Here is a 27,947-nt window from a genome sequence, read left to right as displayed (position 1 = left end):
TTCTGTAGTGCAGTGCAGGGGAGAGCCTGGGAGCCTTCCTCACAGCAGAGCTGAGCAGGAAAATGGCGCCGTGTGCGGAGGAGAATAGGCCCCGCCCCCTAAAACGGCGGGCTCTTCTCCCGGAGTTTGTGAGATCTGGCAGGGGTTAAATACATCCATATAGCCTCAAGGGCTATATGTGATGTATTTTAGCCATAAAAAAGGTATAATACATTGCTGCCCAGGGCGCCCCCCCCAGCGCCCTGCACCCTCAGTGACCGCTGGTATGAAGTGTGCTGACAACAATGGCGCACAGCTGCAGTGCTGTGCGCTACCTTATGAAGACTGAAAGTCTTCTGCCGCCTGTTTCTGGACCTCTTCAACTTCGGCATCTGCAAGGGGGGTCGGCGGCACGGCTCCGGGACGAACCCCAGGGTGAGACCTGTGTTCCGACTCCCTCTGGAGCTAATGGTGTCCAGTAGCCTAAGAAGCAAATCCATCCTGCACGCAGGTGAGTTTACTTCTCTCCCCTAAGTCCCTCGTAGCAGTGAGCCTGTTGCCAGCAGGACTCACTGAAAATAAAAAACCTAACTTAAACTTTTATTCTAAGCAGCTCAGGAGAGCCACCTAGATTGCACCCTTCTCGGCCGGGCACAAAGATCTAACTGAGGCTTGGAGGAGGGTCATAAGGGGAGGAGCCAGTGCACACCACCTGATCCTAAAGCTTTTATTATTGTGCCCTGTCTCCTGCGGAGCCGCTAAACCCCATGGTCCTGACGGAGTCCCCAGCATCCACTTAGGACGTTAGAGAAAAATAATGTAATCATGTATTAGAAACCTTGATCAACCATGTTTTAATGCTTTTTAACATTAATAATGTTGCTAGGCTTTAATTTATTTTACATATTTCAATAAAACCAATTTTTTACAGCTCAATATTCCTATTACATCTGAAAATATGCAGATAAAACATTAATACATACAAAGTACACTTAGGGGTCGATTCAATTCGGCAACAGTTGAATAGCAATACAGTGACGACTGACCTCAATTGTCGGGAATGAGAGAAGAAACCCGACAAAAGTGCTGCCGCGCGGCCGGTGCGAGGCTGATTCTGCATCGCCGCGGGTAGTTAAGTCGGAGAATGCCCGTTCTCCCAACAAAACTACCTGTTAAGTCGGCGAGAACGGGCCATCGCCGACTTAACTGGAGCTGAATTGAATAGCGTCGGGAGCAAACTCCCGGCGCTATTCAAAACTGTCGGAGAATAGAATTGACCCCTTAGAGATAGAAATAGAAACAGTACAAGTTAATGTTAAGCATTAGTCCTACTTATTTTAATTAAATAAATCTGAATAGTAATATAATATGGAAAATGCAAAAACACTTTTCAGAGAGAAACACACACACACAGAGTTAAGTATAAGCACCAGATATGTCACTGGCATTAAACATTTTGAATAAAATTTTTTTTTTTAGTATATTAGGCTTTTTTTTTTTTAATAAGTCACAGCGCCGTGCCTGTAGTAACAGAAAAATAAAAAAAAATATCAGTGGTTTTATTTGAAAAATCCATTTGGTTTAAACCAGCCAACCCTGCAAAAACGTATTTATCAAGTATTTAGAAACACTGGTTAAAAGTGTGATACAATATGGAAGGAAAACCTATATGACAGTCACAGCATGTGAAGCTTCTAATACCTCTGCCTGACGGTAATCCTGCAGTTTGGCAAATTCATCAGCAAAACTCTTCAATCCACGCTTTAAGTTTGGAGTCTCAGTGTCCGCATAAGACTTGACCTCGGTCACTAGAAGATCCGCTTTGTCCCGCAGTCTGGCGGTCTTACGTACATACCCAGCATAGATTTGGCACAGCTCTCCAAAGTGTTTCTCCACATTACTGACAGTTTCTTGAAGCTGTCTTGTCTGATTGTCCCTAGGGTGAGAAATATGGTAAATTAGCACATGGATTTATCTACAAACCTGAGAACTCATTTTGCAGCAACACAAGTGAAAGAAATACGAAAAATAAGAATTTACTCACCGGTAATTCTATTTCTCGTAGTCCGTAGTGGATGCTGGGAACTCCGTAAGGTCCATGGGGAATAGCGGCTCCGCAGGAGTCTGGGCACAACTAAAAGAAAGCTTTTAGACTACCTGGTGTGCACTGGCTCCTCCCACTATGACCCTCCTCCAAGCCTCAGTTAGGATACTGTGCCCGGAAGAGCTGACACAATTAGGAAGGATTTTGAATCCCGGGTAAGACTCATACCAGCCACACCAATCACACCGTATAACTCGTGATACCATATCCAGTTAACAGTATGAAACATAACTGAGCCTCTCAACAGATGGCTCATAACAATAACCCTTTAGTGAACAATAACTATGTACAAGTATTGCAGACAATCCGCACTTGGGACGGGCGCCCAGCATCCACTACGGACTACGAGAAATAGAATTACCGGTGAGTAAATTCTTATTTTCTCTGACGTCCTAGTGGATGCTGGGAACTCCGTAAGGACCATGGGGATTATACCAAAGCTCCCAAACGGGCGGGAGAGTGCGGATGACTCTGCAGCACCGAATGAGAGAACTCAAGGTCCTCCTCAGCCAGGGTATCAAATTTGTAGAATTTTGCAAACGTGTTTGCCCCTGACCAAGTAGCAGCTCGGAAAAGTTGTAAAGCCGAGACCCCTCGGGCAACCGCCCAAGATGAGCCCACCTTCCTTGTAGAATGGGCTTTAACTGATTTAGGATGCGGCAGTCCAGCCGCAGAATGTGCCAGCTGAATTGTGCTACAAATCCAGCGAGCAATGGTCTGCTTAGAAGCAGGAGCACCCAGTTTATTGGGTGCATACAGGATAAATAGCGAGTCAGTTTTCCTGACTCCAGCCGTCCTGGAAACATAAATTTTCAAGGCCCTGACTACGTCCAGTAACTTGGAATCCTCCAAGTCGCTAGTAGCCGCAGGCACTACAATAGGTTGGTTCAAGTGAAAAGCAGATACCACCTTAGGGAGAAACTGGGGACGAGTCCTCAATTCTGCCCTATCCATATGGAAAATCAGATAAGGGCTTTTAAATGACAAAGCCGCCAATTCTGATACACGCCTGGCCGAAGCCAAGGCCAATAACATGACCTCTTTCCACGCAAGATATTTTAAATCCACAGTCTTTAGTGGCTCAAACCAATGTGATTTTAGGAAATTCAACACCACGTTGAGATCCCAGGGTGCCACTGGAGGCACAAAAGGGGGCTGAATATGCAGCACTCCTTTTACAAATGTCTGAACTTCAGGTAGTGAAGCTAGTTCTTTTTGGAAGAAAATCGACAGAGCCGATATCTGTACCTTAATGGAGCCTAATTTTAGGCCCATAGTCACTCCTGCCTGTAGGAAGTGCAGAAATCGACCCAGCTGAAATTCCTCTGTTGGGGCCTTATTGGCCTCACACCAAGCAACATATTTCCGCCATATGCGGTGATAATGTTTTACCGTTACAGCTTTCCTGGCTTTAATCAGCGTAGGAATGACATCCTCCGGAATGCCCTTTTCCTTTAGGATCCGGCGTTCAACCGCCATGCCGTCAAACGCAGCCGCGGTAAGTCTTGGAACAGACAGGGCCCCTGCTGCAGCAGGTCCTGTCTGAGCGGCAGAGGCCATGGTCCTCTGAGATCATCTCTTGAAGTTCCGGGTACCAAGCTCTTCTTGGCCAATCCGGAACCACGAGTATTGTCCTTACTCCTCGTTTTCTTATTATTCTCAGTACCTTTGGTATGAGAGGCAGAGGAGGGAACACAAACTGACTGGTACACCCACGGTGTCACTAGAGCGTCCACCGCTATCGCCTGAGGGTCCCTTGACCTGGCGCAATATCTCTCCATTTTTTTGTTTAGGCGGGACGCCATCATGTCCACCTGTGGCCGTTCCCAACGATTTACAATCAGTGTGAAGACTTCCGGATGAAGTCCCCACTCTCCCGGGTGGAGTTCGTGCCTGCTGAGGAAGTCTGCTTCCCAGTTGTCCACTCCCGGAATGAACACTGCTGACAGTGCTAGCACGTGATTTTCCGCCCATCGGAGAATCCTTGTGGCTTCTGCCATTGCCGTCCTGCTTCTTGTGCCGCCCTGTCGGTTTACATGGGCGACCGCCGTGATGTTGTCTGACTGGATCAGTACCGGCTGGTGTAGAAGCAGGGGTTTTGCCTGACTTAGGGCATTGTAAATGGCCCTTAGTTCTAGAATATTTATGTGTAGGGAAGTCTCCTGACTCGACCATAGTCCTTGGAAGTTTCTTCCCTGTGTGACTGCCCCCCAGCCTCGAAGGCTGGCATCCATGGTCACCAGGACCCAGTCCTGTATGCCGAATCTGCGGCCCTCTAGGAGATGAGCACTCTGCAGCCACCACAGCAGAGACACCCTGGTTCTTGGAGACAGGGTTATTAGCCGATGCATCTGAAGATGCGATCCGGACCATTGGTCCAACAGGTCCCACTGAAAGATTCTGGCATGGAACCTGCCGAAAGGAATTGCTTCGTAAGAAGCCACCATCTTTCCCAGGACTCGCGTGCAGTGATGCACCGACACCTGTTTTGGTTTCAGGAGGTCTCTGACTAGAGATGACAGCTCCTTGGCTTTCTCCTCCGGGAGAAACACTTTTTTCTGGACTGTGTCCAGAATCATTCCCAGGAACAGTAGACGTGTCGTCGGAACCAGCTGTGACTTTGGAATAGTCAGAATCCAACCGTGCTGGTGTAGCACCTCCTGAGATAGTGCTACTCCTACCAACAACTGCTCCCTGGATCTCGCCTTTATTAGGAGATCGTCCAAGTACGGGATAATTAAAATTCCCTTTTTTCGAAGGAGTATCATCATTTCCGCCATTACCTTGGTAAACACCCTCGGTGCCGTGGACAGTCCAAACGGCAGCGTCTGGAATTGGTAATGGCAATTTTGTACCGCAAATCTGAGGTACTCCTGGTGAGGATGATAAATGGGGACATGCAGGTAAGCATCCTTGATGTCCAGGGATACCATGTAATCCCCCTCGTCCAGGCTTGCAATAACCGCCCTGAGCGATTCCATCTTGAACTTGAATTTTTTTATGTATGTGTTCAAAGATTTCAAATTTAAAATGGGTCTCACCGAACCGTCCGGTTTCGGTACCACAAACAGTGTGGAATAGTAACCCCGTCCTTGTTGAAGTAGGGGCACCTTGACTATCACCTGCTGGGAATACAGCTTGTGAATTGCCTCTAGCACAGCCTCCCTGCCTGAGGGAGTTGTTGGCAAGGCAGATTTGAGGAAACGGCGGGGGGGAGATGCCTCGAATTCCAGCTTGTACCCCTGAGATACTACTTGCAAGATCCAGGGATCCACCTGTGAGCGAGCCCACTGATCGCTGAAATTTTTGAGGCGGCCCCCCACCGTACCTGGCTCCGCCTGTGGAGCCCCACCGTCATGCGGTGGACTTGGAAGAAGCGGGGGGAGGACTTTTGCTCCTGGGAACCTGCTGTTTGTTGCAGCCTTTTTCCCCTACCTCTGCCTCTGGACAGAAAGGACCCGCCTTTTCCTCGCCTGTTTCTCTGGGTCCGAAAGGACTGTACCTGATAAAACGGCGCTTTTTTAGGCTGTGAGGGAACATGGGGTAAAAATGCTGACTTCCCAGCTGTCGCTGTGGAAACTAGGTCCGAGAGACCATCCCCGAATAACTCCTCACCCTTATAAGGCAAAACTTCCATGTGCCTTTTGGAATCTGCATCCCCTGTCCACTGCCGAGTCCATAAGCCTCTCCTAGCAGAAATGGACAATGCACTTATTTTAGATGCCAGCCGGCAGATCTCCCTCTGTGCATCTCTCATGTATAAGACTGAGTCTTTTATATGCTCTATGGTTAGGAGAATAGTGTCCCTGTCTAGGGTGTCAATATTTTCTGACAGGGAATCTGACCATGCAGCGGCAGCACTGCACATCCATGCTGACGCAATAGCTGGTCTAAGTATAATGCCTGAGTGTGTATATACAGACTTCAGGATCGCCTCCTGCTTTCTATCCGCAGGCTCCTTTAGGGCGGCCGTATCCGGAGACGGAAGTGCCACCTTTTTAGACAAACGTGTGAGCGCTTTATCCACCCTAGGAGGTGTTTCCCAACGTGCCCTATCCTCTGGTGGGAAAGGGAACGCCATTAGTAATTTTTGAGAGATTACCAATCTTTTATCGGGGAAAGCCCACGCTTCTTCACATACTTCATTTAATTCTTCAGATGGGGGAAAAACTACGGGTAGTTTTTTCTCCCCAAACATAATACCCTTTTTAGTGGTACCTGGGTTTATATCCGAAATGTGTAAAACCTCTTTCATTGCCTCAATCATGCAACGAATGGCCCTAGTGGACATTAGATTAGACTCATCGTCGTCGACACTGGTATCAGTATCCGTGTCGACATCTGCGTCTGCCATCTGAGGTAGCGGGCGTTTTAGAGCCCCTGATGGCCTTTGAGACACCTGGGCAGGCACGAGCTGAGAAGCCGGCTGTCCCGCATTTGGCATGTCGTCAAATTTTTTGTGTAAGGAGTCGACACTTGCACGTAATTCCTTCCATAAAACCATCCACTCAGGTGTCTGCCCCGCAGGGGGTGACATCACTTCTATAGGCATCTGCTCCGCAACCACATAATTTTCCTCATCAAACATGTCGACACAGCCGTACCGACACACCGCACACACACCGGGAATGCTCTAACAGAGGACAGGACCCCACAGAAGCCCTTTGGGGAGACAGAGAGAGAGTATGCCAGCACACACCAGAGCGCTATATAATGCAGGGACTAACTGAATTATGTCCCCTATAGCTGCTATAATATTTACTGCGCCTAAATTTAGTGCCCCCCCCCCTCTCTTTTTTACCCTTTTCTGTAGTGTAGACTGCAGGGGAGAGCCAGGGAGCTTCCTTCCAGCGGAGCTGTGAGGGAGAAATGGCGCCAGTGTGCTGAGGGAGATAGCTCCGCCCCTTTTTCGCAGACTTTTCTCTCGCTTTTTTAAGGATTCTGGCAGGGGTAATCATCACATATATAGCCTCTGGGGCTATATATTGTGATTGTTTTGCCAGCCAAGGTGTTTTTATTGCTGCTCAGAGCGCCCCCCCCCCAGCGCCCTGCACCCTCAGTGACCGGAGTGTGAAGTGTGTATGAGGAGCAATGGCGCACAGCTGCAGTGCTGTGCGCTACCTTGGTGAAGACAGAAGTCTTCATGCCGCCGATTTTCCGGACTTCTTCTTGCTTCTGGCTCTGTAAGGGGGACGGCGGCGCGGCTCCGGGACCGAACACCAAGGCCAGTTCCATGCGGTCGATCCCTCTGGAGCTAATGGTGTCCAGTAGCCTAAGAAGCCCAAGCTAGCTGCAAGCAGGTAGGTTCGCTTCTTCTCCCCTTAGTCCCTCGTTGCAGTGAGCCTGTTGCCAGCAGGTCTCACTGTAAAATAAAAAACCTAAAATATACTTTCTTTCTAAGAGCTCAGGAGAGCCCCTAGTGTGCATCCAGCTCGGCCGGGCACAAAAATCTAACTGAGGCTTGGAGCAGGGTCATAGTGGGAGGAGCCAGTGCACACCAGGTAGTCTAAAAGCTTTCTTTTAGTTGTGCCCAGACTCCTGCGGAGCCGCTATTCCCCATGGTCCTTACGGAGTTCCCAGCATCCACTAGGACGTCAGAGAAATTATATTTTTCCCCCCGAATGCACAAATTACTTTGTTGTCCCCAAGATATCACAGTCAGGTGAGTCACCAAATTAGGCACAAATCAGCCCATTTAGTGATCGGATTGCATGGCCAGATCTGACCTTGCTTACAGCATTACTCAAGTCCTCTAAGGCTCAATGGGAACGGAACCCCCTAAAACATCATTTAGAGAAAGGGACAAAATAAAAACAACACAGAGACAAATGAAAAAAAAAAAAAACCCTCAAAAAATAAATTCCATTTAGCATGAAAACATCTGCAACTTCCTAAACAGAGCTGTCCCCAAACGTATTAATTTGCCAATATGGTAAACACAGCACCGGCCGTCGCGTTACAATACAATCACCTAGAGGTGAACACAGCTTGGACGGCTCTTTAGGCAACACATTTCTCAAGCTAAGTCCTGGTGACCAGCAGCCATTCACTGAACTAAACATAACCTTGTACAAGTATGGGTGCACCTACCTACACAGTGAGAACACAGTCCTGAGAATGAATGGGTGGAGTATACATTTCAGGGCACCGTGACGTGCACAATTTAATATGGTAGTCCGGTGGTACTCTGCGTACATGACTCAGAAATTAATTCCTCCCTAACAAGTGCTGACAATCTAGGACATGGAGTAGAAGAATATGAGCTAAGGGTACACAATTGCGCCTGAATATGTGGTGGTAATGGTTGTAATACTAAATGACAAGTATACGCTGTATATATGAAGAATAAGTGTATTTATTCTAAAACAAAATGACAGAAAGAGAGAATAAGTGGAAAAAGATGTGAAAAAATAGGAAATTAATACATTAATGAAAGAGTGTATATATATATGCATATGAAAGAAATCTATACATATGTATACTTTGGTCCGCAGTCCAGTACAATAGAGTGTGTCGTCCCACCTCGTTTAATTGTGCTCAAACTACTACCACAATGTGTGGAGGGGCATGTACAACACAGTCCCAGAGGAGCTCATTCAGTAATATACGGGGGTCACGGTCAAAAAGTCTGTTGCAGCAGCTTGATCCTGTCTTGAGAGGGAGGGGGGGTGAGGTGATCTTCTGACGGTGCTAGCAAATGAAGGGGTACCCCAGGTGGCTATGCGGGAGGGATGAGTTGCAGGAGATAGGTAATTTTTGGCTCTGGACTCGCCGCTCTCTGACTCGGTCTGTGGCTGCGGAAGGCGCCCGTGTAGACAGGCGTCTGCCGCCGGCCAGATCCGAGGAGTGCGGTCGTGTCTCTGGGGGGGAAAAGTGTCACTGACTTCGAGACCCGGAGCGGGACTGTCCGCAGTGCACCTCCCCACTTACAGAGCCCTTACCTTATTCTTCTGTGCTCGATTCCCAACTTCCGCTGTCACCTTGCTTCCTTGTCAGTCTTGCAGCTTTTCGTCCGGTTTCACTTTCACTTTCCTGTACCTCGCGGTCACGTGACCTGTTCCTGTTCATCAGCAGTCTTGTTCAGTAAGGCCGGGATTGATTTCTGTTTATTGTTGGGTTTCTTGTCTGGTTTAGTTTTCCCTATTTTATCCCTCAGGATCTTGGATTTTTTTTGTAGCTATGGTTTCACGCCCCCTTTTCTATGACATAAGCAAGTATGGGCATAAATAGCCCACACTGAATATGGCACTCATAGACTCCCTGAGGAAGACCTAGAAAGGTCGACACGCGTAGGAGCTAACAGGACACCGTTTCAAACAGACTGCCTTAATCATATTCAACACAGCAGAGCTCTCTATTTCTGGACACATTCATCACCCACGGCGCTGAAGACTGCTGATGAACAGGAACAGGTCACGTGACCGCGAGGTGCAGGAAAGTGAAACCGGACGAAAAGCTGCAAGACTGACAAGGAAGCAAGGTGACAGCGGAAGTTGGGAATCGAGCACAGAAGAATAAGGTAAGGGCTCTGTAAGTGGGGAGGTGCACTGCGGACAGTCCCGCTCCGGGTCTCGAAGTCAGTGACACTTTTCCCCCCCAGAGACACGACCGCACTCCTCGGATCTGGCCGGCGGCAGACGCCTGTCTACAAGGGCGCCTTCCGCAGCCACAGACCGAGTCAGAGAGCGGCGAGTCCAGAGCCAAAAATTACCTATCTCCTGCAACTCATCCCTCCCGCAGAGCCACCTGGGGTACCCCTTCATTTGCTAGCACCGTCAGAAGATCACCTCACCCCCCCTGCCTCTCAAGACAGGATCAAGCTGCTGCAACAGACTTTTTGACCGTGACCCCCGTATATTACTGAACGAGCTCCTCTGGGACTGTGTTGTACATGCCCCTCCACACATTGTGGTAGTAGTTTGAGCACAATTAAACGAGGTGGGACGCCACACTCTATTGTACTGGACTGCGGACCAAAGTATACATATGTATAGATTTCTTTCATATGCATATATATATATATATATATATACACTCTTTCATTAATGTATTAATTTCCTATTTTTTCACATCTTTTTCCACTTATTCTCTCTTTCTGTCATTTTGTTTTAGAATAAATACACTTATTCTTCATATATACAGCGTATACTTGTCATTTAGTATTACAACCATTACCACCACATATTCAGGCGCAATTGTGTACCCTTATGTTATATATCTTTAAAGAGGTATTGGGTTTAACCTCCACCACAATTTTGCTGCCACAGCGTTTATCCACACAAGTAGAGCGCTGGATACAATTTGTTCAGAAGAATATGTGCGTTTTTGGAATGCCTGCATAGTCAGTATTTTAAAATCATGCTCACAGTTGCTTTCAGTTTTGCTCTGTTCTATAACCTCTTTCTGTCAGGCTACGGCAGACTGAAATTCAATGAAGCATTTGCTAAAGACCTAAAGCTGGGTACACACTAAACAACAAACACACAATATAGCTAACGTTCTTCCTTGAACTCCCGATCAAACGATATTGGGGGTCATTCCGAGTTGATCACACGTAGCAACTTTTTGCTGCTGGTGCGATCAACTAGACGCCGCCTATGGGGGAGTGTATTTTAGCATAGCAAGGCTGCGATCGCTTGTGCAGCCCTGCTATGCTAAAAAAAGTTGTGTGTGAAACAAGACTATTCCTGCAGTTACTTACCCTGTGCGATGGATCCAGCGATGAAGATCCCGGAATTGATGTCAGCCATCCGCCCTCCAAACGCCTGGACACTCCTGCGTTCGGTGCTCCACTCCCAGAAAACGGTCAGTTGACGCACCGGAACGCCTTCCGTCTTTCACTCTTCTTGCGATCACGGCAGCGATCGCTTTCTTCGGTATTCTTGTCATTGCCCGCAACGACACGCGTGTGCATTGCGGCCGGCGCACATGCGCAGAACCGATCCGTTCGCACTGCTGCGAAGAACCGCAACGTGCGAACGGGTCGGAATAACCTCCATTGTGCGTACACACTGAGGGATTTTACAAATGACCAAATGATATACGCTAATCATCCAATACTACCAAATTGTTGGGTTTCAGCCTATTTAAAATTAGCCGTTCGCAGCATTCACACTGGACGATCTGGTCCTAGTCGTTAACGACGTTGTCGAAATTGAGCTGCATGTACACATGACAGAGGACCTCACTAACGAACCCGCGGGACCACACATCGTTAACGATAGCACACACTGGACAAAATAATTAATTTGTCATAACGAATGGTTGTTATCTGCAAAATCGTTTAAAATGTCGTCTAGTGTGTACCCAGCTTAAAGGTTTCTAAAGTTTACAATTTTCTCGCTTAAAAATGATTAAAAGGAAACAACATTAAACACATTCAGGTCTCACAAAACCCAACTAAACACTTAAAAAAAAAAACCCCCAAAAAAACCGGTAAAACCACCCATGTAAACTGGATGTAAAACAATTATTCAAATTCATAACAAATCTTACAAGTATTTCAGTACGTTGAGAAGTGAATATAGAGTATGCTTATGAAAACACGTCCTAAGGTGCCTTAAAAAACAAGTGAACAAGAAGCCAATTAAGCCAGCTGACAAGTGTCTGAGGGTAGTGAGACACTGAAGAGCAGCTACACCCATTTTTCCAGCCACCCACACTGTGTTCACCAGGCAAAGACAAAGCTATGCAGGGGGAATAATAACAAGTGAAACCCATCAAATGGTGCTGAAAAGCGCACACACACACATGGAGGGGTGTGAATCCTCCTAAAGATCTACTTGAGACCAACTATGGCACAGATTATCAATGTGCAAGTATTCAGGAGACCATCATTCTGTAAACGGCTTCCTTTGCAACCTGGACTCCACCTCACTGCAAAATGGAAAATCCTGGTAATTTACCTTTTATTCATCATTTATTATAGTGTTCCTTATATCCCTTTTCCACAGCCACAATAACCCTGGGGCAGTTCAGTGGAAAGGAATTAACCAAGGACCAGTGACCTGGGAATCCAACCCGGCTAGCATGCAGGGTTGGTCCCGGGTAAGGACCCGGGTCGTAGTGCAGTGTAAACAGGAATACCGGGATGATGCGACCTGGGACCAGTTTACAGCATAGGGAAAGCTGGTGCTAAGGGATGATCTCATCTCAAAGCGCCGGGGCTGCTCACATGTCCGGTGACGTCGGCAGGTCCAGCTGTCACTATGAATGGAATCTCAGCCAGATCACACCAGGTTGGACCTGTATACAAAATCCTAGATGCGACCCAGCATTTTTAGCGTAAAAAGGGGCATTAGTGAGCTTAATATACAGTGTCAGAATCAATTAAGGTGGACTTTGCTCTGCTTATTGACTATATGATTCATATATCAACTATACTGCTATAAGAAATTATTCTTACTTTAAATGGGATTATTTTTAAATGAATGGGGTTTTTTTTAAATAATTGTGCTAATTTTTGTTTGACCCGGAAGTCTACACTTAATCTGCATTTAATCCATTTCCCTACAGAATCCTCTTCAAACTCCTCCCCCTCACATACAAGGCCCTGTCTAATGCCACTGCTCCCTGCATCTCTAACCTTCTCTGCATACATACTCCCTCCCGCCCTCTCCAGTCAGCCAATGACCATTTCCTCTCCTCTACCCTCGTCACTGCACGAATCCAAGATTTTGCCCACGCTGCCCCCCTATACTGGAAAGAGCTCCCTTGCTCTATTAGACTCTCCCCAACCCTGTAAAGCTTCAAACGGGCATTGAAAACCCAACTGTTCATCAAAGCGTAGCCTTCCACCACATAACCTAGTCTCAAAGCCGCAACACCCAAAGAGGGAGAATAAATTAGTATGCCCGCAGCGTGGCGAGCCCGCAAGGGGTTGCGTTGCGCTCACCCCCGTCGGGATTGTGCCGTCGGGATCCCGGTGACAGTATTCTGACCGCTGGGATCCCGTCCGGCGGTATCTCATACTGATCCCGGCCAGCTAACACACTGCATGCACGAAACTAAATGCAGAAATTCACCTCTGTATAGAATTGCACACATCCACAGGCACATTGCTCCTAACTAAATCATGGGTTTCATAGCCATCAGTATTGGCAGTGTGCACTTCTGCCAGCTCTACCTCTGGTGCAAGACATCCGTCTATTGGGGGTAATTCAGAGTTGATCGCAGCAGCAAATTTGTTAGCAGTTGGGAAAAACCATGTGCACTGCAGGTGTGGCAGATATAACATGTGCAGAGAAAGTTAGATTTGGGTGGGTTATTTTGTTCCTGTGCAGGGTAAATACTGGGTGCTTTATTTTTACATCAGGGTAGGGCATTGTAGCAGCATATGCATAAAGTGGCAGGTAAACATTACCATAACATAAAGCAAAGGAGGCCCCAACTGTGTCTCTCTCAGAATCAGGCCCTCTGAGTGACCCCGCCCTCTTGAAAGGCCCCTCCCCCTCAACAGACTCCACCCCCATTAAAGCTGCTTCCATAAATTTCCCAGGCTGGTGATCGATCCCAATCCGCCCCTGCCTGTTACTGCTGATCTGCTTAGCAGAGCATCGGAGAATAGACACCGTGCACATACACACAGTGGGGGTAATTCAGAGTTGATCGCAGCAGGAGATTTGTTAGCAGTTGGGCAAAATCATGTGCACCGCAGGGAGGGGGGGGGGGGGGGCAGAAATAGTGTGTGCAGAGAGCTAGATTTGGGTGGGTTATATTGTTTCTGTGCAGGGTAAATACTGGCTGCTTTATTTTTACACTGCAATTTAGATTTCAGTTTGCACACACCCCACCCAAATCTATCTCTCTGCACATGTTGTATCTGCCCCCCCCTTCAGTGCACATGGTTTTGCCCAACTGCTAACAAATTTGCTGCTGCGATCAACTCTGAATTAGGCCCATTAAGAGGGGTTATTGGGCATATACACAACTCAGCATAGCCTGCTAAGTCTGTTGGCAATCCATTACCAAATGTTGCGAATATATACAAACGCCACCTTACAACCCAGTTACATCCCTCCAGCTGCAACTGAAAATTACAATAATTGCATATTCTTGACTACAAAGCGTGCAGTGTGATGCCAAATTAACTAGGGACGCATGTGATGTGCATTTGCAACAGTGTCACCAGCAACATAACCCTAAATTACCCCTATCCCCCCCCCCCACCTCCTGATTACACCCCTAAATCACACATTTTTAGCTTTGGGGCCCCATGGGAGAGCAAAGTATAAGCCCCTACTAAGGTGTCCTCATTCACCTGACATCAGATGATCTACCGCAGATAGCAATTTATACTTTTTACTGGATTTCGCATGTTTTTCACATACAAACTTGCTTACCAGGCACACTAGATTAGGATTTTTCTAACAAATGAATGGGTATAAAAATTGCAGATTAAGGGGTGTATTCAATTATAGTCAGAACTGCCGTTCTGTTGGAAAAACGTCAGTTTACGACTGTTTTAGGTTGGATAGTGTTCCGACCTATTCAATTTGGCTGCCGTTTTTCCGACAGGAAGGCAATTCCGACTTGTCGGAAAACACATGGATCAGCGGATTAGCTGCGGATCCACGTGTTTTGTCGGATTCGCGGCCAAATCCGACAAGTTTTAGCCCCGTTTCCGACAATGTCATTCCGAATTTAAAGAAAAAAAATAAGATTTTACTCACCGGTAAATCCATTTCTCGTAGTCCGTAGTGGATGCTGGGGACTCCGTAAGGACCATGGGGATTAGCGGCTCCGCAGGAGACTGGGCACAACTAAAGAAAGCTTTAGGACTACCTGGTGTGCACTGGCTCCTCCCACTAAGACCCTCCTCCAGACCTCAGTTAGGATACTGTGCCCGGAAGAGCTGACACAATAAGGAAGGATTTTGAATCCCGGGTAAGACTCATACCAGCCACACCAATCACACCGTATAACTCGTGATACTATACCCAGTTAACAGTATGATAACAACTGAGCCTCTCAACAGATGGCTCAACAATAACCCTTTAGTTAGGCAATAACTATATACAAGTATTGCAGACAATCCGCACTTGGGATGGGCGCCCAGCATCCACTACGGACTACGAGAAATAGATTTACCGGTGAGTAAAATCTTATTTTCTCTAACGTCCTAAGTGGATGCTGGGGACTCCGTAAGGACCATGGGGATTATACCAAAGCTCCCAAACGGGCGGGAGAGTGCGGATGACTCTGCAACACCGAATGAGCAAACTCTAGGTCCTCCTCAGCCAGGGTATCAAATTTGTAGACTCTTGCAAGAGTGTTTGAACCCGACCAAGTAACAGCTCGGCAAATTTGTAAAGCCGAGACCCCTCGGGCAGCCGCCCAAGAAGAGCCCACTTTCCTCGTGGAATGGGCTTTCACAGATTTAGGGTGCGGCAGTCCAGCCGCAGAATGTGCAAGTTGAATCGTGCTACAGATCCAGCGAGCAATAGTCTGCTTAGAAGCAGGAGCACCCAGCTTGTTGGGTGCATACAGGATAAATAGCGAGTTAGTTTTCCTGACTCCAGCCGTCCTGGAAACATATACTTTTCAGGGCCCTGACTACGTCCAGAAACTTGGAATCCTCCAAGTCCCAAGTAGCCGCAGGCACCACAATAGGTTGGTTCACATGAAAATAAGAATTTACTTACCGATAATTCTATTTCTCATAGTCCGTAGTGGATGCTGGGGACTCCGTAAGGACCATGGGGAATAGCGGCTCCGCAGGAGACTGGGCACATCTAAAGAAAGCTTTAGGACTATCTGGTGTGCACTGACTCCTCCCCCTATGACCCTCCTCCAAGCCTCAGTTAGGATACTGTGCCCGGACGAGCGTACACAATAAGGAAGGATTTTGAATCCCGGGTAAGACTCATACCAGCCACACCAATCACACCGTATAACCTGTGATCTGAACCCAGTTAACAGCATGATAACAGAGGAGCCTCTGAAAGATGGCTCACAACAATAATAACCCGATTTTTGTAACAATAACTATGTACAAGTATTGCAGACAATCCGCACTTGGGATGGGCGCCCAGCATCCACTACGGACTTTGAGAAATAGAATTATCGGTAAGTAAATTCTTATTTTCTCTAACGTCCTAAGTGGATGCTGGGGACTCTGTAAGGACCATGGGGATTATACCAAAGCTCCCAAACGGGCGGGAGAGTGCGGATGACTCTGCAGCACAAAATGAGAGAACTCCAGGTCCTCCTCAGCCAGGATATCAATTTTGTAGAATTTTACAAACGTATTTGCTCCTGACCAAGTAGCTGCTCGGCAAAGTTGTAAAGCCGAGACCCCTCGGGCAGCCGCCCAAGATGAGCCCACCTTCCTTGTGGAGTGGGCATTTACAGATTTTTGGCTGTGGCAGGCCTGCCACAGAATGTGCAAGCTGAATTGTACTACAAATCCAACGAGCAATAGTCTGCTTAGAAGCAGGAGCACCCAGCTTGTTGGGTGCACACAGGATAAACAGCGAGTCAGATTTCCTGACTTCAGCCGTCCTGGAAACATATATTTTCAGGGCACTGACAACGTCTAGCAACTTGGAGGCCTCCAAGTCCCTAGTAGCCGCAGGCACCATCAATAGGTTGGTTCAGGTGAGACGCTGAAACCACCTTGGGGAGAAACTGAGGACGAGTCCTCAATTCCGCCCTGTCCGAATGGAAAATCAGATAAGGGCTTTTTCAGGATAAAGCCGCCAATTCTGACACGCGCCTGGCCCAGGCCAGGGCCAACAGCATGACCACTTTCCATGTGAGATATTTTAACTCCACAGATTTAAGTGGTTCAAACCAATGTGACTTTTGGAACCCAAAACTACATTGAGATCCCAAAGTGCCACTGGAGGCACAAAAGGAGGCTGTATATGCAGTACCCCTTTTACAAACGTCTGAACTTCAGGGACTGAAGCTAGTTCTTTTTGGAAGAAAATTGACAGGGCCGAAATTTGAACCTTAATGGACCCCAATTTCAGGCCCATAGACACTCCTGTTTGCAGGAAATGTAGGAATCGACCCAGTTGAATTTCCTCCGTCGGGCCTTACTGGCCTCGCACCAGGCAACATATTTTCGCCAATTGCGGTGAAAATGTTTTTGCGGTTACATCCTTCCTGGCTTTGATCAGGATAGGGATGACTTCATCCGGAATGCCTTTTTTCCTTCAGGATCCGGCGTTCAACCGCCATGCCGTCAAACGCAGCTGCGTTAAGTCTTGGAACAGACAGGGTCCTTGCTGGAGCAGGTCCCTTCTTAGAGGTAGAGGCCACGGATCCTCCGTGAGCATCTCTTGAAGTTCCGGTTACCAAGTCCTTCTTGGCCAATCCGGAACCACGAATATAGTGCTTACTCCTCTCCATCTTATCAATCTCAGTACCTTGGGTATGAGAGGCAGAGGAGGGAACACATACCCTGACTGGTACACCCACGGTGTTACCAGAGCGTCTACAGCTTATTGCCTGAGGGTCCCTGGACCTGGCGCAATACCTGTCGAGTTTTTAATCATGTGGAAGACTTCTGGGTGAAGTCCCCACTCTCCCGGGTGAAGGTCGTGCTGAGGAAGTCTGCTTCCCAGTTGTCCACTCCCGGAATGAATACTGCTGACAGTGCTATCACATGATTTTCCGCCCAGCGAAGAATCCTTGCAGCTTCTGCCATTGCCCTCCTGCTTCTTGTGCCACCCTGTCTGTTTACGTGGGTGACTGCCGTGATGTTGTCCGACTGGATCAACACCGGCTGACCTTGAAGCAGAGGTCTTGCTAAGCTTAGAGCATTGTAAATGTCCCTTAGCTTCAGGATATTTATGTGAAGTGATGTCTCCAGGCTTGACCATAAGCCCTGGATATTCCTTCCCTGTGTGACTGCTCCCCAGCCTTGCAGGCTGGCATCCGTGGTCACCAGGACCCAGTCCTGAATGCCTAATCTGCGGCCCTCTAGAAGATGAGCACTCTGCAACCACCACAGGAGGGACACCCTTGTCCTTGGTGACAGGGTTATCCGCTGATGCATCTGAAGATGCGATCCGGACCATTTGTCCAGCAGGTCCCACTGGAAAGTTCTTGCGTGGAATCTGCCGAATGGGATTGCTTCGTAGGAAGCCACCATTTTACCCAGAACCCTTGTGCATTGATGCACTGAGACTTGGCTCGGTTTTAGGAGGTTCCTGACTAGCTCGGATAACTCCCTGGCTTTCTCCTCCGGGAGAAACACCTTTTTCTGGACTGTGTCCAGGATCATCCCTAGGAACAGAAGACACGTCGTCGGAACCAGGTGCGATTTTTGAATATTGAGAATCCAATCGTGCTGCCGCAACACTACCTGAGATAGTGCTACACCGACCTCCAACTGTTCCCTGGATCTTACCCTTATCAGGGAATTGTCCAAGGAAGGGATAACTAAAATTCACTTCCTTCGAAGGAATATCATCATTTCGGCCATTACCTTGGTAAAGACCCGGGGTGCCGTGTACCATCCATACGGCAGCGTCTGAACTGATAGTGACAGTTCTGTACCATAAACCTGAGGTACCCTTGGTGAGAAGGGTAAATTTTGACATGAAGGTAAGCATCCTTGATGTCCCAAGACATCATGTAGTCCCCTTCTTCCAGGTTCGCAATCACTGCTCTGAGTGACTCAATCTTGAATTTGAACCTCTGTACGTAAGTGTTCAAAGATTTTAGATTTAGAATCGGTCTCACCGAGCCGTCCGGCTTCGGTACCACAACAGTGTGGAATAATACCCCGTTCCCTGTTGCAGGAGGGGTATCTTGATTATCACCTGCTGGGAATACAGCTTGTGAATGGCTTCCAAAACTGTCTCCCTGTCAGAAGGAGACATCGGTAAAGCCGACTTTAGGAAACGGCGAGGGGGAGACGTCTCGAATTCTAATTTGTACCCCTGAGATATCACCTGAAGGATCCAGGGGTCTACTTGCGAGTGAGCCCACTGCGCGCTGAAATTCATTGAGACGGGCCCCCCACCGTGCCCGATTCTGCTTGTAAAGCCCCAGCGTATACTGAGGGCTTGGCAGAGGCGGGAGAGGGTTTCTGTTCCTGGGAACTGGCTGATTTCTGCAGCCTTTTTCCTCTCCCTCTGTCACGGGGCAGAAATGAGGAACCTTTTGCCCGCTTGTCCACGAAAAGACTGCGCCTGATAATACGGCGTCTTCTCATGTTGAGAGGCGACCTGGGGTACAAACGTGGAATTCCCAGCTGTTGCCGTGGCCACCAGGTCTGAAAGACCGACCCCAAATAACTCCTCCCTTAATAAAGCAATACTTCCAAATGCCGTTTGGAATACGCATCACCTGACCACTGACGTGTCCATAACCCTCTACTGGTAGAAATGGACAACGCGCTTAGACTTGATGCCAGTCGGCAAATATTCCGCTGTGCATCACGCATATATAAAAATGCATCTTTTAAATGCTCTATAGGCAAAAATATACTGTCCCTATCTAGGGTATCAGTATTTTCAGTCAGGGAATCCGACCACGCCAACCCAGCACTGCACATCCAGGCTGAGGCGATTGCTGGTCGCAGTATAACACCAGTATGTGTGTAAATACCTTTTAGGATACCCTCCTGCTTTCTATCAGCAGGATCCTTAAGGGCGGCCATCTCAGGCGAAGGTAGAGCCCTTACAAGCGTGTGAGCGCTTTATCCCCCCTAGGGGGTGTTTCCCAACGCACCCTAACCTCTGGCGGGAAAGGATATAATGCCAATAACATTTTAGAAATTATCCGTTGTTATCGGGGGAAACCAACGCATCATCACACACCTCATTTAATTTCTCAGATTCAGGAAAACTACAGGTAGTTTTTCCTCACCGAACATAATACCCCTTTTTTGGTGGTACTCGTATTATCAGAAATGTGTAAAACATTTTTCATTGCCTCAATCATGTAACGTGTGGCCCTACTGGAAGTCACATTCGTCTCTTCACCGTCGACACTGGAGTCAGTATCCGTGTCGGCGTCTATATCTGCCATCTGAGGTAACGGGCGCTTTAGAGCCCCTGACGGCCTATGAGACGTCTGGACAGGCACAAGCGGAGTAGCCGGCTGTCTCATGTCAACCACTGTCTTTTATACAGAGCTGACACTGTCACGTAATTCCTTCCAACAGTTCATCCACTCAGGTGTCGACCCCCTAGGGGGTGACATCACTATTACAGGCAATCTGCTCCGTCTCCACATCATTTTTCTCCTCATACATGTCGACACAAAAGTACCGACATACAGCACACACACAGGGAATGCTCTGATCGAGGACAGGACCCCACTACCCCTTTGGGGAGACAGAGGGAGAGTTTGCCAGCACACACCAGAGCGCTATATATATATATATATATACACAGGGATAACCTTCTATAAGTGTTTTTCCCCTTATAGCTGCTGTATAGTTAATACTGCGCCTAATTAGTGCCCCCCTCTCTTTTTTTTTTAACCCTTTCTGTAGTGTAGTGACTGCAGGGGAGAGACAGGGAGCTTCCCTCCAACGGAGCTGTGAGGGAAAATGGCGCCAGTGTGCTGAGGAGATAGGCTCCGCCCCCTTTTCGCGGACTTTTCTCCTGCTTTTTTATGGATTCTGGCAGGGGTTAAATGCATCCATATAGCCCAGGAGCTATATGTGATGCATTTTTTTTGCCATCCAAGGTGTTTTTATTGCGTCTCAGGGCGCCCCCCCCCCAGCGCCCTGCACCCTCAGTGACCGGAGTGTGAAGTGTGCTGAGAGCAATGGCGCACAGCTGCAGTGCTGTGCGCTACCTTGTTGAAGACAGGACGTCTTCTGCCGCCGATTTTCCGGACCTCTTCTGCCTTCTGGCTCTGTAAGGGGGCCGGCGGCGCGGCTCTGGGACCCATCCAAGCTGGGCCTGTGATCGTCCCTCTGGAGCTAATGTCCAGTAGCCTAAGAAGCCCAATCCACTCTGCACGCAGGTGAGTTCGCTTCTTCTCCCCTTAGTCCCTCGATGCAGTGAGCCTGTTGCCAGCAGGTCTCACTGAAAATAAAAAACCTAATCTAAAACTTTCACTAAGAAGCTCAGGAGAGCCCCTAGTGTGCACCCTTCTCGTTCGGGCACAGAGATCTAACTGAGGCTTGGAGGAGGGTCATAGGGGGAGGAGCCAGTGCACACCAGATAGTCCTAAAGCTTTCTTTAGATGTGCCCAGTCTCCTGCGGAGCCGCTATTCCCCATGGTCCTTACGGAGTCCCCAGCATCCACTTAGGACGTTAGAGAAAAACTGCTACCACCTTAGGAAGGAATTGGGAACGAGTCCTCAATTCCGCCTTATCCATATAAAATACAGATAAGAGCTTTTGACAAAGCCGCCAATTCTGATACACGCCTGGCCGACGCCAAGGCCCACAGCATGACCACTTTCCACGTGAGGTATTATAGCTCCACGGATTTAAGTGGCTCAACCCGGCCCACAGCATGACCACTTTCCACGTGAGGTATTATAGCTCCACGGATTTAAGTGGCTCAACCCAATGCGACTTCAGGAAATCCAACACCACGTTGAGATCCCACGGTGCCACTGGAGGCACAAACGGGGGCTGACTATGCAGCACTCCCTTAACAAAAGTCTGAACTTCAGGCAGTGAAGCCAGTTCTATTTTGGAAGAAAATCGATAGAGCCGAAATCTGGACCTTAATGGAACCCAATTTTAGGCCCATAGTCACCTCTGACTTGTAGGAAGTGCAGAAATCGACCTAGCTGAAATTCCTCCTTTGGGGCCTTACTGGCCTCACAGCACGCAACATATTTCCGCCATATGCGGTGATAATGGTTTGCGTTCACTTCTTTGCTAGCATTAAATAGCGTAGGGATAACTTCCTCCGGAATGCCCTTTTCCTTCAGGATCCGGCGTTCAACCGCCATGCCGTCAAACGCAGCCGCGGTACGTCTTGGAACAGACAGGCCCCCTGCTGCAGCAGGTCCTGTCTTAGCGGCAGAGGCCATGGGTCCTCTGAGATCATTTCTTGGAGTTCTGGGTACCAAGCTCTTCTTGGCCACCCGGAACAAGGAGTATAGTTCTTACTCCTCTCCTTCTTATTATTCTCATTACCCTGGGTATGAGAGGCAGAGAAGGGAACACATACACCGACTGGTACACCCACAGTGTTACCAGAGCGTCCACAGCTATCGCCTGAGGGTCCCTTGACCTGGCGCAATATCTTTGTAGCTTTTTGTTGAGGCGGGACGCCATCCTGTCCACCTGTGGCCTTTCCCCACGGTGTACAATCATTTGGAAGACTTCTGGATGAAGTCCCCACTCTCCCGGGTGGAGGTCGTGTCTGCTGAGAAAGTCTGCTTCTCAGTTGTCCACTCCGGGAATGAACACTGCTGACAGTGTTAACACATGATTTTCCACCCATCGGAGAATCCTTGTGGCTTCTGCCATCGCCATCCTGCTTCTTGTGCCGCCCTGTCGGTTTACATGAGCGACCGCCGTGATGTTGTCTGACTGGATCAGCACCGGCCGGTGTTGAAGCAGGGACCTAGCCTGACTTAGGGCATTGTAAATGGCCCATAGTTCCAGAACATTTATGTGTAGGGAAGTCTCCTGACTTTTCCATAGGCCTTGGAAGTTTCTTCCCTGTGTGACTGCCCCCCAGCCTTGAAGGCTGGCATCCGTGGTCACCAGGACCCAGTCCTGTATGCCGAATCTGCGGCCCCCTAGAAGATGAGCACTCTGCAGTCACCACCACAGCGACACCCTGGCCCTTGGAGACAGGGTTATCCGCCGATGCATCGGAGGATGCGACCCGGACCACTTGTCCAACAGATCCCACTGGAAGATCCTTGCATGGGACTTGGCGAATGGAAATTCTTCGTAAGAAGCTACCATCTTTCCCAAGGCTCGCGTGCATTGATGCACCGATACCTGTATTTGTATTAGGAGGTCTCCGTCTAGAGACGCCAACTCCTTGGACTTCTCCGGGAGAAACCCTTTTTATCCTGTTCTGTGTCCAGAACCATACCCAGGAACAGTAGACGCGTCGTAGGAACCAGCTGCGACTTTGGAATATTCAGAATCCAGCCGTGCTGTTGTAGCACTTCCCGAGATAGTGCTACTCCGACGAACAACTGCTCCCTGGACCTCGCCTTTATAAGGAGATCGTCCAAGTACGGGATAAGTACTTCGGCCATTACCTTGGTAAATACCCTCGGTGCCGGGGACAGACCAACGGCAACGTCTGGAATTGGTAATGACAATCCTGTACCACAATTTTGAGGTACACCTGGTGAAGAGGGTAATTAGGGACACGCAGGTAAGTATCCTTGATGTCCAGTGATACCCTGAAATTTTCCAGGCTTGCAATAATCGCCCTGAGCGATTCCATTTTGAACTTGAACCTTCGTATATAAGTGTTCAAGGATTTCAATTTTAGAATGGGTCTCACCGAACCATCTGGTTTCGGTACCACAACATTTTGGAATAGTAACCCCGGCCTTGTTGAAGGAGGGGTACCTTGATTTCACCTGCTGGAAGTACAGCTTGTGAATTGCCGCCAGTACTACCTTTCTCCGAGGGCAGCAGGCAAAGCTGATGTGAGGCAACGGCGAGGGGGAGTCGTCTCGAACTCCAGCCTGTATCCCTGTGATACTACTTGCAGAACCTAGGGATCCACCTGTGGGCAAGCCCACTGGTCCCTGCAGTTCCCGAGACGCGTCCCCACCGCACCTGTCTCCACCTGTGGAGCCCCAGCGTCATGCGGTGGACTCAGAGGAAGCGAGGGAAGATATTTGATCCTGGGAACTGGCTGACTGGTGCAGCTTTTTCCTTCTTCCCTTGTCTCTGTGCAGAAAGGAAGCGCCTTTGACCCGCTTGCTTTTCTGAAGCCGAAAGGACTGTACCTGAAAATACGGTGCTTTCTTAGGCTTTTGTGAGGAAACCTGAGGTAAAAATTTATTTCCAGCTGTTGCTGTGGATACGAGGTCCCAGAGACCATCCCCAAACAATTCCTCACCCTTATAAGGCAGAATCTCCATGTGCCTTTTAAATGCAGCATCACCTGTCCACTGCCGGGTTTCTAATACCTTCCGGGCAGAATGGACATTGCATTAATTCTGGATGCCAGCCGGCAAATATCCCTCTGTGCATCCTTTATATATAAGACAAAGTCTTAAATATGCTCAATGTTAGCAAAATATTATCCCTGTCTTAGCGTATTAATATTATCTGACAGGGTATCAGACCACGCTGCAGCAGCACTATTTATGCTGAGGCAATTGCAGGTTTCAGTATATAACCTGAGTGTGTAAATACAGACTTCAGGATCGCCTCCTGCTTTTTATCAGCAGGTTCCTTCAAGGTGGCCGTATCCTAAGACGGCAGTGCCACCTTTTGACAAACGTGTGAGTGCCTTATCCACCCTAAGGGATATCTCCCAACGTGACCTATCCTCTGGCGGGAAAGGGTACACCATCAGTAACTTTTTAGAAATTACCAGTTTCTTATCGGGGGAAACCACGCTTCTTTACATACTTCATCTGATGGGGGAATAAATACTTTATTCATCTGATGGGGGAACAAAACACTGGCTGCTTTTTCTCCCCAAAATAAAACCCCTTTTATGTGGTACTTGGGTTCATGCCAGAAAATGCGTAACACATTTTTTTATTGCCGAGATCATGTAACGGATGTTCCTAGTGGATTGTGTATATGTCTCAACCTCGTCGACACTGGAGTCAGACTCCATGTCGACATCTGTGTCTGCCATCTGAGGTAACGGGCGTTGTTTGAGCCCCTGATGGCCTTTGAGACGCCTGGGCAGGCGCGGGCTGAGAAGCCGGCTGTCCCACAGCTGTTACGTCATCCAGCCTTTTATGTAAGGAGTTGACACTGTCGGTTAATACCTTCCACCTATCCATCCACTCTGGTGTCGGCCCCACAGGGGGCGACATCCCATTTATCGGCCTCTGCTCCGCCCCCACGTAACCTTCCTCATCCAACATGTCGACACAGCCGTACCGACACACACACAGGGAATGCTCTGACTGAGGACAGGACCCCACAAAGTCCTTTGGGGAGACCGAGAGTATGCCAGCACACACCAGAGCGCTATATAATGCAGGGATTAACACTATAACTGAGTGATTTTTCCCCAAATAGCTGCTTGTATACATATATTGCGCCTAAATTTAGTGCCCCCCCTCTCTTTTTAACCCTTTGAGCCTGAAAACTACAGGGGAGAGCCTGGGGAGCAGTCTTCCAGCTGCACTGTGAAGAGAAAATGGCGCCAGTGTGCTGAGGGAGAAGCCCCGCCCCTTTTTCAACTGACTTTCTCCCGCTTTTTCTGGAATACTGGCAGGGGTAATTTTACATCTATACAGCCTCTAGGACTATATATGATGTAGATTTGCCAGCCAAGGTGTCATATATTGCCCTCAGGGCGCCCCCCCAGTGCCCTGCACCCATCAGTGACCGGAGTGTGAGGTGTACATGAGGAGCAATGGCGCACAGCTGCAGTGCTGTGCGCTACCTTGGTGAAGACCGAAGTCTTCTGCCGCCGATTTTCCGGACTCTTCATGCTTCTGGCTCTGTAAGGGGGACGGCGGCGCGGCTCCGGGAACGAACACCAAGGTCGGGTCCTGCGGTCGATCCCTCTGGAGCTAATGGTGTCCAGTAGCCTAAGAAGCCCAAACTACCACCTGTTAGGTAGGTTCGCTTCTTCTCCCCTTAGTCCCTCGCTGCAGTGAGTCTGTTGCCAGCAGATCTCACTGTAAAATAAAAAACCTAAATATACTTTCTTTCTAGGAGCTCAGGAGAGCCCCTAGTGTGCATCCAGTTCAGCCGGGCACAAGAATCTAACTGAGGTCTGGAGGAGGGTCTTAGTGGGAGGAGCCAGTGCACACCAGGTAGTCCTAAAGCTTTCTTTAGTTGTGCCCAGTCTCCTGCGGAGCCGCTAATCCCCATGGTCCTTACGGAGTCCCCAGCATCCACTTAGGACGTTAGAGAAAAGTCGGATTGGCATTGACGGGAACGGCAAAATGTGCCGCTAACTGAATACGGAGATGTCAGATCTTTTCCGTCGGAAAGGATCCAACATCAATTGAATACTCCATTAAGCATTGGTGGAAATGTGCCTACTAACCAGGACAACAACAAATTGGGACTTGTATCTTATGCACTGAATGTCCTGACCAATTATACTTCAAGCAGAATGGAGATGAAGAATACAGCTTTTTTTGTTGTTACTGCGTATTTTCTACTTATTACATATGTATAGTTTAATAATGTTAGCCTACCTGCAGCAATACGGTAAGAATTCAAATGTTATTGCATCTCCCGCCTAAAGTGACGAGAGATTTCGGGGCAATATTCAAATGCCCCCACTTATCGCGCTCTTTACACTCGGGTGTAGGTGCGTAAAGCACCTAAACCCGACTAAAGTAATGGGCATGATAAGATCCGTTTGGGCGCCCAAACGGGCCTCTCTACACACATTTTAGCTCGCTACCCGCACCCGTCGGCTGCAACATTTGAATAGCTGCCGGTGGGCATGATTGCGAGGGTCGGAGGGATGGAGGAAATATTTGGATCCTGCCCTGTGTGTCAGCAATAAGCACTCAGTGAATGTGTACAACGCTCTGATGAGGACCGCTCTGTATGGACACAGCTCTGGCACTAGTTTTTACTTATCCTTCTGGGCTGCACCCAACGGAGCATCAGCCTGGTCCATACACTGTATTCATCACAACAGTCACATACAGGTTCATGCACAGCCGCCCCCAATCCCCCCCCCCCCCACCCTTTTATGAACTGTTGTTGTACATACTGGCCCAGATTTATGGAGAGAGATAAATAGCACGGTGATTAAGTACCAGCCAATCAGCTCCTAACTGTCATTTTTCAAACACAGCCTGTGGCATGGCAGTTAGGAGTTGATGGGCTGGTGCGTTATCTCCGTGCAATGTATCACTCTCCAAGGTTTGATAAATCTGCGCTATATAACCGGTATAGCCGCCACACTGTGCAGAAATACACACCTGGGCTGGGAAAACATGGTGTCAGTGGGAGACCTCGGGAATGGGTAAGGAAGAGGATCTAATGCTCCCAGGTGAGAGCCGTCCCTCCTCCGCTGCTCGGGCGCTGGTACAGGGAACCACCGCTGGGCTGCAGCCTCCTCCTCACTGCCAGCATAGCAGTCCCCGGGCACCCCGCTCACCTAACACTGCGGCTCTCCTCCGTCTCCGGCGTCTGGCTCATGCTGATGATGATTACAGTACCGCCGCATCCTCTTGGCCAGTCACAGGACATCTCCTCCTCCTCCAGCCGGCCGCGTCACCGGGGAGACCGCGTTACCATGGCGCCGAGACACGTCACGTGTTTCGCTCTCAGCGGCGGGAAGGCTGCAGGATCCCGTGCGTGCTTAGGGCCCTCCTCAGTCGGTTGAGGCTAGATCCAAGTGGCCTAAGGGACCTTTTCCGTCAGGGGGAGGAGCAACGACACAAGGGGGAGGAGCTACGCCAGCGGGACAGTTGCTCTAGTATCCACGCCACCAACTATTACCTTTAGTAATTAGCGTGGCGAGCGAAGCAAGCCACCGTGCCCGAAGCGCGGCGAGGGAAGCGAGCCCGCGAGGGTACTTTTCGGGTACCTTGTTCGGCCGTAGCTCCTCCCCCTGGTGACGGGTCTCCTCCCCTAGGTACGTCAGAAGGTCCCTTCTCCCACTCCGATATAGAATCAACCCTCCTCAGTCCAGTACCGAGTCCTGACAGCGGGAGCGTTGTTACAGTCGCTGTGCGTGCCTGGCTCCCCGATAGACGTGGACATTGGAGGCCCACCATCAAATGATAGTTGAGTTTACGCCGTCGAATCTTTTGGTGCGATGGTAACTGATCATTGCGTCAAAA

At 48.9% G+C, this 27,947-nt stretch overlaps 1 protein-coding gene across 1 annotated transcript in view; it reads right to left on the bottom strand.

Moving 5' to 3' along the window:
- Positions 1-27,480, bottom strand: part of CIBAR1 (CBY1 interacting BAR domain containing 1) — a 122,419-nt gene extending 94,939 nt beyond the window's left edge. The window contains exons 1-2 of the mRNA XM_063924099.1: positions 27,260-27,480; positions 1,681-1,915 (exon numbers count right to left, since the gene is read on the bottom strand). Coding sequence (XP_063780169.1) covers positions 1,681-1,915; positions 27,260-27,351 — 327 coding nt within the window. The 5' untranslated portion in view covers positions 27,352-27,480. The remainder of the gene's footprint in view (positions 1-1,680; positions 1,916-27,259) is intronic.
- Between the last annotated feature and the right edge of the window lie 467 nt (positions 27,481-27,947).

Source organism: Pseudophryne corroboree, chromosome 5, assembly GCF_028390025.1.
Source record: "Pseudophryne corroboree isolate aPseCor3 chromosome 5, aPseCor3.hap2, whole genome shotgun sequence".
In the NCBI taxonomy this organism is placed as follows: Eukaryota; Metazoa; Chordata; class Amphibia; order Anura; family Myobatrachidae; genus Pseudophryne; species Pseudophryne corroboree.
Note: the sequence above shows the minus strand (reverse complement) of the source record. Positions and strands in the feature narration are given on the sequence as shown.